This window comes from Neophocaena asiaeorientalis, unplaced genomic scaffold (genome assembly GCF_003031525.2).
Source record: "Neophocaena asiaeorientalis asiaeorientalis breed wild unplaced genomic scaffold, Neophocaena_asiaeorientalis_V1.1 scaffold490, whole genome shotgun sequence".
NCBI classification, from domain to species: Eukaryota; Metazoa; Chordata; class Mammalia; order Artiodactyla; family Phocoenidae; genus Neophocaena; species Neophocaena asiaeorientalis.
Window position 1 is genome coordinate 1,546,651 of NW_020175079.1, and position 13,110 is coordinate 1,559,760.

The 13,110-nt window shown below is 37.4% G+C and overlaps 1 protein-coding gene across 1 annotated transcript in view; it reads left to right on the top strand.

Moving 5' to 3' along the window:
- The window catches only part of LOC112412440 (autism susceptibility gene 2 protein-like), a 961,342-nt gene that overhangs the window by 384,048 nt on the left and 564,184 nt on the right, over nucleotides 1-13,110 (top strand). Inside the window, exon 4 of the mRNA XM_024764131.1 lies at nucleotides 1,267-1,302. Coding sequence (XP_024619899.1) covers nucleotides 1,267-1,302 — 36 coding nt within the window. The remainder of the gene's footprint in view (nucleotides 1-1,266; nucleotides 1,303-13,110) is intronic.

Sequence of the window (13,110 nt, forward strand, 5' to 3'; positions counted from 1 at the left end):
AAAATTAAGAATCACATCTACCGTATTTTTGGAGGTATTAAATTCACCTGAGCCCCACTCCCATACAATCCATTCATTCATTCATTTATTTATACATTAATTCAACAAATACTTATTAACTGCATCCTGTGTGCAAGGCATTGAGCTAAGCTCTGGGGAAGCCATGATGAGTCAAGCAGATGGTCCCTGCTACCTGTGGTTTGCAGAGTAGGGACAGGACATTTCGGTGGAACAGTTAGAGGTTACCTAAGTAACTATTGCATCACCATGGAAGTCCGGTCCCTCCATGGAAGGTGTAACAGCCGACCGAAGCTAGGCAGGGAGAGGCCCTGCTGGTGCAAGGATGCTTAGCTGAGACCTGAGGGCTGCCTCAGTGCTCGTGTTCTTTTTGTTTCAAACTTATTTGGGGCCTCTCTTGTTCATAAAGAGGACACTAAAAATTAAAGAATTTGTAATGAGAGGTTTTAGGAAAAAATAAACATACAGAAACAGACAAGTATAAAGCACAAACCAAGTTCTTTTTGGGTGGTCTCTTTCCCCTAAGAAGTGATACCGCATGTACCTTTCAGCATCACTGTTCTTTAATTCCCTGTGTGTGAGAACTATGGAACCCTAAATTGATAATTTTTGTTACTAAAACCTTTAGAAAAATGGTGCTTTTCACTACTTCCCTTTACCCACACATTCTTTGCATTTTAGTCTACTAATTATGTTTACAAAATGTCTCATTTTTGAAAAGAACTCTGTGTGTACTAACTGGTGCCTTGAGGGGATAAACTGGCAAGTAGGTCACACACTGGAAAAGTCATCCAAACCCACTGGGCTTTTTATTTTCAAGTCAGTCTGGGCTTTTTCCTCTTGCCTGCCCCTTTGCGGCCACAAAACTGAGTAGCTTGAGACCAGGGCATTGAATGTCAGCAAGTCAGGGAGGGAGGCTGATGCGTGTCTGTTTAGTCTCAGTGCAGGGCGAAATGCCATCATTAATTCATTACCCAGCTGCCTGTCAAATAAATTGGCAATTACATCCACCGCAGAATCTTGGAATTCAGTAAATAGCACGTTAGCATCTCTGAGTTGCTGAGAGATGTAAAGGGGAAAATTAAGCAACACGGTGTTTGTATCAGTAGCAGATGACAAGGGGCCGCGTATACAGGCAATGTGGTGTAGTGATGAAAAGCCTGCGAAGGACTGGTAATGAGCTGTGTGGATTGGAATGTGTTAAAAACCATTGCTGATTTTCCACTTTGTCTTTATGCTTTCTTGCAGAGTTCAGCTCCTTCCAGCTTGGGAACAGGCTACTTCGTAAGTTTATCTCAACTTCCACATGTGTGCCTCGTATTGGCATTGATTTACTTGTATAATGTATGCTCATTAGGATGTGAAAAAAATCCAAGAAATTCCCTCTCAGTCCTAAAGAGCAGACTGATGTCCATCCTTTTACTAAGAGTTGTTTCACTTTTAAAATACATAACCTGCTGGGCTCCAGGGATCACAAGTCAGTCTGTGATGTGGGCCTGGTTCCCAGCACCCAGAACATTTGCTCCTTACCTGGCAGTGTACGGGGGATACAGGGAAACGTGATTGCCTCATGCCACCTTTCCTACAAAATGGTGTTTTTAGTGAGAAGTGTCGTGTGGTGGACAGAATTCAATTTATGCATTGAGGTGTATATTCATTTTAAGATCTCTTGAAGAACTTCCCCACATATACAATGAATTGCCATTTTTTAATTTTGATGAGAGGTGGTGTTTTAATGGATGTTTTCCCTCACAGTCTGAGTAGGTGGCCTTCAGATTATTTTTTCTTCACTCATTAAACTCCTCATTTTATCAAATATAGATGTATTATTTCAAGACCTTATTTCTGTCCTTTGAGAAGGGTGTGGATGGTGACATACCTCAGGGCTTATCACAATATTTCTCATTTATAAAGAAATTGTCACTTCATTTCTTTTATCTGTAGCTAAATTACCCTTCTTGGATTCAATAATACTTTTCAAGATATAAATAAAAGAGAATTACAAATAGACATTATTTCCACAACAGGATAACATGCCAGTGTAGACATTTGTTGTGGTATTTAAAGGAATTTAAGGAATTTAAAGGAATATGATTTATGTTCCAAATGACGAACACTGATACTCTAATATCTGCTCAGCATTTTCTGAGAAAATAATGAAATCATGAAAATAAAGTGGAAAATAATTGCTGATTCAGTTTCATTGCCTTTAAATTTCTTCCCTCTAAAATTCTAATTACTCTGGTTTTCTTCTGCCCGTTTGTCTCCATACATTTATGTTAAATTCATGAAAACAAGCATCATTTCATTGAATAATAAGTCTTTTCCAAGCTTGGAAGAAGTGGCATTTTCTAAATGTTGATTTTTTTTTTTTTTGTCTTAATCTATGATACGAGGAGAAAAAGGGTAAAGTTTCTTTTGGTACCTGCTTAATACAGTCAGCACACATCATTGCTCCTTATTATGGTTGAATATTCACGCTTACAGAAACAAGCAGGGTGCTGAAACAGGATCCTGCTTCAGCGGTTGAAATAACAGAAGTATTCCCATCTGCCGTCTCTTCACACCAGGCTGGATGTGGGTTGAGATGTTGGAAGTAAAATCTGGAGACTGCCAATGTTTATTCTCTATCCAAAAGCTAAATTCCCCCTCTTTGCTTTCTTCAGCAGAAGAAGGCCAATGCCACTGACTCAGCCTTTGATCACTTCTAGACTGAACATTCTAATATATATATTTTTAACTGTCCGTATGAGCACTCTGAAAGAAGAAAGTCACCTCTAGAAGCACTGAGAATTTTATTATGCTTTTGGTCACTTATTTTTCTCTCTAATTCTAGGAGTGTTTATTTTAATTCTCTAATGATAGGTTCCTGTGGATAAAGAGTCTTTGCAATTATGAATCTCAAATAAATTTTACACTTACACAATTTTGGATGAGTATAAAAGCTTTTTTCTTATTTTGGAAAAATTATTCTTAATATTACTTTGCTTATATATAAAAAAATCTGTAGTATTATTAGCTTACATGAAGAAGATACATACCAGATGTATGTTCAGCTCTCAACTATGACAAAAATGCTCTACTTAGAATGTGTTTCCAATAGTGAGATTATTATGTTATCAAAGTGCAAAATCCACTGATATTATTGCCAAGTCCTCATCAAAAAGTGTCTTCTCTTTCAATTTTCGTATCAACAATATCACATGTAATACTTAATTTCAGGTACTAACTTCAGCATTGGTGAGTTTCACACTTATAAGTGGAAAATAGTATATTCACAACTTGTAGTAGTTTCAGGCCAACATATTCTTTGCAGTGTGTTTTATGATCTATGATGTCATAACAACCTTTACTTAAGTCTGCAATGAAGGTTCAGCATCAGGTAAGTGGAATGGTGATGTTTCGACTTTAATACTCTTCAGCATCTCTTTGAAGTGGGGACGGAGGCAAATCACCTGCAGAGTCAAAGAGCTATTAATGCAGTTGAACCATAATGTGAATTCTGGTATAAGAAAACTGAAGGTACTCACCTCTTAAGTTTAACAGCCTGGAACTGTTTTCTTAAATACTCTCCCTTGCCCCATCGTTACTCTAACTTCAGAATCTTCCTTCATTTAGACTGTATGCTCCTGTAGAGCTTTTAGTGAACTAAGGTAAAATGCTGATCATTGTGTGTGCTAATAAAATAGACGCCCACCTACCTATATGCACGGGCATGTGTATGTGTACACACACACGTGTGTGTGTACCTTATCCACAGCCAGTATATTTTACTTTCTTTCCATTCTTTTCATTTATCAGTTGTGGTAAGTTAAAGGGTTTTAAGAAGAAACCTTTGTTTTTGATTTAGTTGTATTTGTTTATATCTCCTTGGTTTTGTGTTCCAAAGATGTCTGCTTAGGTCTGTCACTTTTCCAATCCATTTATAAGCTGAAGATTTGAGAAATGAGAACAGCAGCTAAAATCAGTATTTACATAAGCATATTGCAAAGAATTCTTAAAGTAGACAAAATAGAGAAGGATTGGAACAAACTTTTCACATTTTTGGGAGCTTTGAATAATGTGGGTGTTATATACACAGAGAGACACACATATATATTCATTACATACTCATGCCCAGCTCATATTCTAAATATAAATGGAAGTATAGACTAGTTGGAATCTATTTGCTTTTTTATTTTTTTGGCGAGAGTACCAAAACTTGCTGGAATGTGTAGGATTTTCTTTTTTTTTTTTTTAAACATTGATGCAGTGAACACATTTTCTTTACTTTCTTCTTTTACATGTATTTGAAGTTTTATTATACATAGTATACAATTAAGAATTTAGAGACTGAATGATATGAAGACTACTGTGTGCCCTTGGGTGAATTATTTGATGTCTCTGAGTCTGTTTCCTCATCTTTATCTACCTAAGAGAGTTGTGATTATTAAATAAGATATTTAATGCATGCAAAACAGCTCTCATTAATAGGAAATAATATGTATTCTCTTCCGTTATTCCCACTGTAGTGTGTGATGGAATAAACTTGGCCTCATTAAGTGGTTGTGCAATGCTGTGGTGGTAGAGGATTACCACTAGAAATTCATGATAAAAAGTAAATGTTGTAATTTATAACTGTAGGATAGGAGTATTTTACTCTCATTACATTCTTCTCGTAGCTTTCTCTGGAGCCTAGGATTTTGTGTTTGGTCAGCTGTATATCAGTTTACTCCGTATAGAAACATAAAACAAATATGGAATTCCTTCTCTGTGATCCTCTATGATCGTGATGAGGTTGGAATGAAATATTCTGTAGGCTGTCCACATATTATGATTGTTTAATTTGTCTATTAAAGTTATTTGTTGATTTTCTCCCTTAGACTTGAGGCATTTAAAGACTGCTGATAGCTCTTGGGGTTGGGCTGGGAGGTTAAGAAAGACCTGTTCAACATATTCAAGTTTATGAGGTTGTGTCACATGCTTGCTGCTGTCTGTCACTAAAAAGTGGATGCCCTAGCCTTCCCGAATGAGGTAACTGAAGGCAGTAGAGTGAGAAGATCAGTAAAAACATCTCATAGTTGCCAGAGGTCTGGTGTGTCATCACAGGAAAGATCCGGAGTCCCTCTTTACAAGCACTTGACTCCATAAGCTGGTAGTTGGGAGCTACCATTGGTGCAGCGGTAAGTTACTTGTCAGGCTGAACTTGATCCCTGGTGTTGTTTTATTTAGGTGACAGGTCCTGCCTGCTTCTCTGGATAATTTTCAGCCTTCTTCCAGGTTTGAATTTAAGTGTCTTAGGCCCACAGTCTCAAAGAGCTTGGATCCTGCTTTTGTACACTCCAGTGATACAGAGCTTTTTCTTAATGGTTCTCAACTAATATTTTTCATCCTCCTCATTTGACTCACATCTAGTAATATACACTCTTTATCAAGGAAACCAACCCACTTCTACCTGGTGATTTAAAAAAACTACCACATTATATAATAAAGGGGAATTGTGTAGTGGTACACATCTTAAAATGGGATTTGTGTTATTACTGTTTTCCTGTGCTGTAGAATTACTTAAGAAACAATGTTGATAGTGCTGGTAACAGGCAGTAGGTGCAAAATATTGACCTTGTGACTTTCCATTCAAAGTTATAAGGTCATAAAGGGATTAAATTCTTTGTCCTAAGCTTTTGACTATATAAACCCTTAAAATATTTTTTTTTCTGTAAGTTTATAACTCTCAAAACTGATTGGTGGTATTTTGTATAACCATAGTTGCTTCTTTTTAAAATCTCAGAGTGGACTTTATTGTTAGGTAAGAGTCAAATGAGTTTCTTTAAAAAGATCAAACTTTCAAAAAAATGTAATTGTTTATCTAATAGACTGAGCTTTTCTTTAAACAGACACTTTCGACATTTTGTCTTTCAGTAGGTATTAAGCACCTTCTCTGGCAGGCACTGTTCTAGGTGATGGGTTATAGAAGTAAAAAACTATGGCCCCCTTCTCAGGGAATTTAGTCTTCCCTAAACCCAGATCCTTTCCTTTGTGATGCTTTTAAACATTTTGACACATTGTACTTAAATGAGAGGTTTGGGGCTGTACAGAGACCTAACATTCTTAGACTTTATAATGTTTCCATGGGTTTTAACTTAAAAGTGCAAATATATCAACCTGGCCTTGACTGCAACCCCACCCAAAGTCATCTTACTTCCCACCTGCCAGTACTTGCTAGTGATGCTGTGAGAGGATTTTGTAACTCAAGTATTTATTCCTAACCTTTGAGTGCTTATATTTAAGGTAAATAACACTGAGCATTTTAAAGATGTCACTCAAATAAGACTCCAGCATTTATATTTATTAGTAATTAACTCTGAGTAAATGAATTATTGGCCATTACTTATTTACTGACAAGTTTCCATTTTAATAGAAATTTTTAAAATCTGAATTTCATCAGGCATCTCCAGTTATTATAGGGGACTTTTAGACCCATTGGTAAAAACTGAGTTGGAAAACAGCTCACAGATGGAGAATTCAATTGATTTTAATTGTCAGGTATGTGTTAACTATCTCTTCTTAGTTCTCAAGATAAATAAGGTATAAGCTTGGCCCTCAAGTCTAGGTTATGTAGTTGAATTTGATACAGAGCAAATTGATCAGTCCTATGAGAAATGTAAGTAGAACACTTGGGGGTATATGTTAGGGTGAGTTAATTGTAGAAGGCATAAATTGTGCAGAACTTGTTGGAGACTTATATTTTCAACAGATAAAGAAAAGGTGGAACAAAGTTTGAGGCAGAGGGAGCAATAGGGAGAAAAGCACAGGGAAGGGAGTTGGGCGGGTAGGAAGGAGATGGTTTATAGGGAGACCTGAACTTAGCTTAGCGAACTGTTAAAAATGACTCATCAAACCAAGGATTGATGATTGTGATGCTTCTTTTACTTGGAATAGGAATCCCAGGAAAGAAGAGATTCTATTTCAGAAACATAATGAGTTTGGAAGTTAGCGTACATAGTTAAAAATTTAATTATCTTCAATGATCGTTTAAAGACGTGGCCAAAATAACAAGAGAACAAAACATTGCCACCCAAATTTAAATTTATGTTGAAACAATAATATCCTGTAAGAACTTCAGTATGTCCTGAAGATTCAGTCATATGCCTATCACAAAATGTCTTTGAGATGTGGTTGTTGATGTAATTTCCCTAAGTGGCCCCTAACAGTTACCCAGTGAATCACCTACGCACGTTTGAAACAGCCTCAGAGGTTCCCTGTATCCAAAGTGAGCACAACGTCACTAAAATGGTTAATTACGTAATATTTAATATAAGAATTTTACTGAATATTATTTTGATTATAATAATAGAACAAAAACCTTGTAACCTATCAGTCACCTTAAAATCTAGGACACGGCTAATGATTTTGAAGCTGTCTGTGTACTATGCAGAGGCATTTGGGCAAATGAAATCAGTTGTTCTTTCTAATGGTAGTTGCCACAGTTTTGAACTGTAACATTTAAAATACTTCCCTGAACTATATTTACCTCCTAGAAAGTAACAAAACTAGACCCTACACTTAAGTAGGTGTTTCCTTAAGATTAGGAACCACAGAATACATATTTACACTGGAGGGTTGATTTATATCTGGACTAAGTATCTGCATTCCGACAGATTCTTCCATGTAAGGCGCCAATCAACTCTAATTTCAAGGGACTTAGACTAAAAATATAATTTTATTTTCCGTTTCCAGTTCTTACCTTTTTAAAGTGTTTTTGATTGGCTGTTAACACTTTGATTTTGGGAATAGGATCTGTGAGCCATGAGAAACATACCCTGATTAAGTGAACATAACAAGTTAAATTTGGGTGAGCAGGCGTTTACTCGTTTGTAGAATCTGTACAGTGGGATTACTCTTCTAGCTCACCCTGTGGAAACTGTCTTCTGTCTCCACACCATTGTTAGCTTCCTCATGAAGTACAAGGGGATTGAGAAATTTGGTGAATAAAATAAACAGATGTGAAAGAATCAATTGGTGTCTCCAGCTGCCACCAATCCCCCAACACTCTCATTTTCTCAACATTTCTGTGAGGGGATAGGCTAAGTATTTTTAAACATTTTCTATCTATAGGAATCTTTGTTGTTGGCTGTTGCAAACTCTAATTAGGGAGGTAAGATGAAAACCCAGGGGCTCCTCATGGATATGGGATCTAGCCCTCTGCCTGGTCTCCCTGTCTTCTCCCCCCTCCTCTTTTGCCCCTCAGATTTGGAGAAAGTAAATCGTTTTCCAAAACAAAAAATGATTTGAGGAAAAAAAAAGTTTTCACCAGCCACTGGACTAGATAATTGCTAAAGGGCCTTTGGTTCTAATAGTCCAAGATCTGTGATTCTGTCTGCCTCACACCTAAATGTCTGCCACATGGGACCAGCCCTTTTGATAGGCTTTGCTACCTTTCTCCACTGTCCTTTGAGCCCCAGGAGTGCAAGGCCATAGTCCCCTTACTGCTTAATGAACACTGCTCTTAGTGTCAACATTGAAGCGTTTCCAGATTTTGATTGCGTGACCAAGTCTGCCTTTCTTTGAAATTAACAATAATGAACAGTGTTTTATATTTGCATTATTCAGTTATGTTAGCACATAGAAATAGGCTATAAACTTATTCTGTCCCATAGCTAGTATATCCCTGCTGTCATAGAGATGATGCAGTAAAGGCTTAAGCAAAGTGCATTGACAGACCCAGAGGGAACGTACAGATCACTGTCATGGAATTCAGAAATTAACTTTATTTATTCCCCTACACTGGCTTTAAGGGCAGTTGTCTTATCCTTGTTGGAGATTTCCAAATTACAGAAACGTTGAATTAGTTGGTATGAGCTGTATAAACTGAGCCAAGGGCCATGTCAAACCCCAAGGTTTTCTGACTACCCACCCAACCTTTATTTTGATAGATTTATTAGCTGGTCTGGAGTTTTTTGGACTATCAATCAGAATATTTCAGATCAAAGGACTCATTCCTTTGCTTAACTGCTTTAAAAAATATTTTTCCTGAAATTGTAAATTAAATGCCTCCCAGTCCATTGCATAAGAAACTTAGAGCTTGGTGAAATACCAAGAGTATCATTTGAAAAGAGGTTAAAAAACACAACTGGGGCTTGTTAAAAAGGAAAAGTGCTACCTTAACTCCAAGTGTCACATTTTCCTATAGTTAGCTCTAGCAGTAAACAAGAGTTATTGGAGGCTTAGATAGTTTGAGACACTTTACTTTTCTCCCAGTACTTCAGAAGCCAAACATTTAAGATGTGTTTTGCTTGTGTAAAAATGTTTATCCATTTAAAACACAATGTCATTTTAACCAAAGCACCCGGGTGACAAGTGGTTTAGATATAGCGCAGTTAATAAACTATCAGGTCCTGTACGCATATACTTGAAAGGACCAACACAGTTACCCAAGGATTGGCATTATAAATCACTGTTGGGACTTCCCTGGTGGCGCAGTGGTTAAGAATCCGGCTGCCAATGCAGGGGACATGGGTTCAAGCTCTGGTCCGGGAAGATCCCACATGCCGTGGAGCAACTAAGCCCGTGTGCCACAACTACTGAGCCTGTGCTCTAGAGCCCTCAAGCCACAGCTACTGCGCCCATGCGCCACAACTACTGAAGCCTGCGTGCCTAGAGCCCGTGCTCCGCAACAGAGAAGCCACCGCAATGAGAAGCCCGCGCACCGCAATGAAGAGTAGCCCCCACTCGCCGCAACTAGAGAAAGCCCGTGTGCAGCAACGAAGACCCAACGCAGCCACAAACAAATAAATAAATAAATCACTATTAACAAACCTAATTTGCTTAGCAGGCTAATGAATGATCTCTAGTTTTCTTATAGTAATTAGCTTCACTAACAGTCATGCTAAAGGGACCCACCTTATGCTACACTTAATTTCTTTTCTGAAATTTTTGGTATCTGGTTTGCAGGGTACAAACAAAACAAAACAAACAAGAAAGACTATCAGTCTCTACTGATCACTGCCTGGTAATTAATCTAGATTGTAGCTGTTCTGGAGTGGAAGCATTGCCAAAGGTGATGACTGCCTATTAGGGCTTGTAAACTAATGTACTCACAGATTTGCAATGGGGTGGTGAAGCCAGATAATTGCAGTGTTTCTTGTCTAAATGTGCTGCTGTGTGTAGTGGCCTCTGATTTTAAGGAGCCATTAAAAATGCAGCAAGGCATAACAGCTGTGGTTCCTAGTATACTCCAAATACTTCGTATATTCATCACATCTCATAAAATCTTGCCGAGACCAACAAATGACTATATGTACAGCTGGAGTGCTCCAGAAGGAAACTGGGGAGAATCTGAGTGATGTAGGTAACATTACAGAGACAAATAAGAACTCACTCAAGCCCACCGTGTGCCACATTTCTCAAATAACTCCCCGAAGTTCTCCATTTCCATTTTAGTTTCTAAAGAAAACATTCACATTTTCCCTTTTGCAAGAGGATCCTGTCAGTAACCTACCTTTGTGGGAAACAGGCCTGACTTTGCCAAGGTAAATTAGGGCTATATCCTGTGCAGAAAGAATCTTGGTAAGTTAGCATCTCAGTCCTAAACACAAAGGAGGCAAGACATTTGGTTCCCTTAGAATTTATTTAAGACACATTTAAAAAATAACTTTGTAACAGAACTAACTCTGTGCTATGAAAACCTGACTTCTCTGAACAAAAGGAGCATTAATACCAGAACATTCTGAGAAGCAAAGGAAACTAGAAAATTCAGTGTGTTCTTTTAATCAAATATTAAATCGTTAAGCATCGTGCATGACTGAATGGAAGCTTTAAGCCGCATTTGTGCAGAGGCATAATATTTTCAAGTTATTTTCATCTGTTGCTAAATTGCCAGCTTTCAATTTGTTAATTAAAATAGACTATGATTCTGACTTTATGTAGGCTTAGGGCTACAGAACCTCTGCGTAAGAAGGGACTTCAAAAATCACCCTGTGGTATCATACAGTATTTGTCTTTCTTTGACTTACCTCACTCAGCATAATGCCTTCAAGGTATATCCATGTTGTCGTGAATGGCAGAAATTCCTTCTTTCTCATGTCTGAATAATACTCCAATATATATATATATATAAATGGATAAAGAAGATGTGAGATCTATCTATCTATCTGTCTATCTCACATCTTCTTTATCCATTTATCCATTGAGAGATACTCGGGTTGTTTCCATATCTTGGCTGCTGTGAATAATGCTGCAGTGAACGTGGGTGTGCTGTTACCCTTTTGAGACATTGATTTCAATTCCTTTGGATATATACCCAGGAGCAGTTTTGCTAGATCATATGGTAGTTCAATTTTTAATTTTTTGAGGAACTCCCATACTGTTTTTTATAATCGCCATACCAGGTTACACTTCTGCTAACAGTGTATAAGGGTTCCCTTTTCTCCACGTCCTTGTCAGTATTTATCTTTTGTCTTTTTGATAAAAACCATCTGAACAGATGTGAAGTGATGTCTCGTTTTGATCTGCATTTCCCTGATGATTTGTAATGTTGAGCATCTTTTCATATTCATTTTTCTTTGGAAAAATCTCTATTCAGGTCCTTTGCCCATTTTTAATTAGCTTAGGTACCACTTACATGTAGAATCTTAAAAAACTGAACCTGTAAAAACTGAGAGTAGAATGGTGGTTACCAGGGGCTGTGGGCGGGGGAATTGGGAAGATGTTAAGGGTAAATACTTCAGATTAGTAGATAAATAAGTTCTATCCTCTGCTTTTTTGTCAAAGATCAGTTGACTATATTTATGTGTGTCTATTTTTGATCTCTCAATTCTATTACATTAATCTATTTGTCTTTTTTTTTTTTGCCAATATCACGGAGTCTTGATTATTATAAATAAGTAGATACTTATTTATAATAAGTCTTGAAGTTGTGTTTTGTCACTCCTTCAACATTGAATTGGCTATTCTGGGCCTTCTGCCTCTTCATATAAACTTTTTTTTTTTAATCAATTTATTTATTTATTTTTGGCTGCATTGGGTCTTTGTTGCTGTGCGTGGTCTTTCTTTAGTTGCGTTGAGCGGCGGCTACTCTTCATTGAGGTGTGCAGGCTTCTAATTGTGGTGGCTTCTCTTGTTGCGGAGCACGGGCTCGAGGCATGCGGGCTTCAGTAGTTGTGGCACGCGGGCTCAGCCGTTGTGGCACATTGGCTCTAGAGCACAGGCTCAGTAGTTGTGGTGCACGGGCTTAGTTGCTCCGCGGCATGTGGGATCTTCCAGGACCAGGGCTCAAACCCGTGTCCCCTGCATTGACAGGTGGATTCTTAACCACTGCGCCACCAGGGAAGCCCCATATAAACTTTAGAATCAGTTTGTTGATATCCAGAAAATGTCCTGCTGGGATTTTGATTGGAATTGTGTTGAATCTATAGATCAGGTTAGGAAGAAATGACATCTTGACAATACTGAGTTTTCCTATTCATGAACATGAAATATCTCTGCATTTATTTAGTACTTGTTTGATATCTTTCATCAGAGTTTTATAGTTTTCATGATATAAATCTTGAGCATATTTTGTTAGATTCATAACTAAATATTTCACTTTGGGGTGCTTATATAAATGATAATGTGTTTTTAATTTCAAATTCCACTTGTTCATTACTGGTATATAGGAGTGGAATTGAATTTTGGGATATTAATCTTGTATCCTGCAACCTTATTCTTTTCACTTATTAGTTCTAGAAGGATTTTTTAATATTTCTTTTAGATTTTCTACATAGATGATTATTTCATTTGTGAACAAAGACAGTTGTATTTCTTCCTTCCCAGTCTGTTTACCTTTTATTTCCTTTTGTTGTCTTATTGTGTATTAGCTAGGACTTCTAATATGATGATGAAAAGGAGTGGTGAGAGGGAACATCTTTGCCTTGTTCCTGATCTTATAGCAAAACTTTGCATTTCTTACCAGTATGTATGATGTTAGCTGTAGGCTTTTTGTAGATATTCTTTATCAAGGTGAGGAAGTTCCCTTTTAGTCTCCCAGTATGCTGAGGGCTTTTTATCATGAATGGGCTACGCCACCAGGGAAGCCCTTAATTCAATATCTTTTTTTTTTTTTTTTTTTTTTTTTTT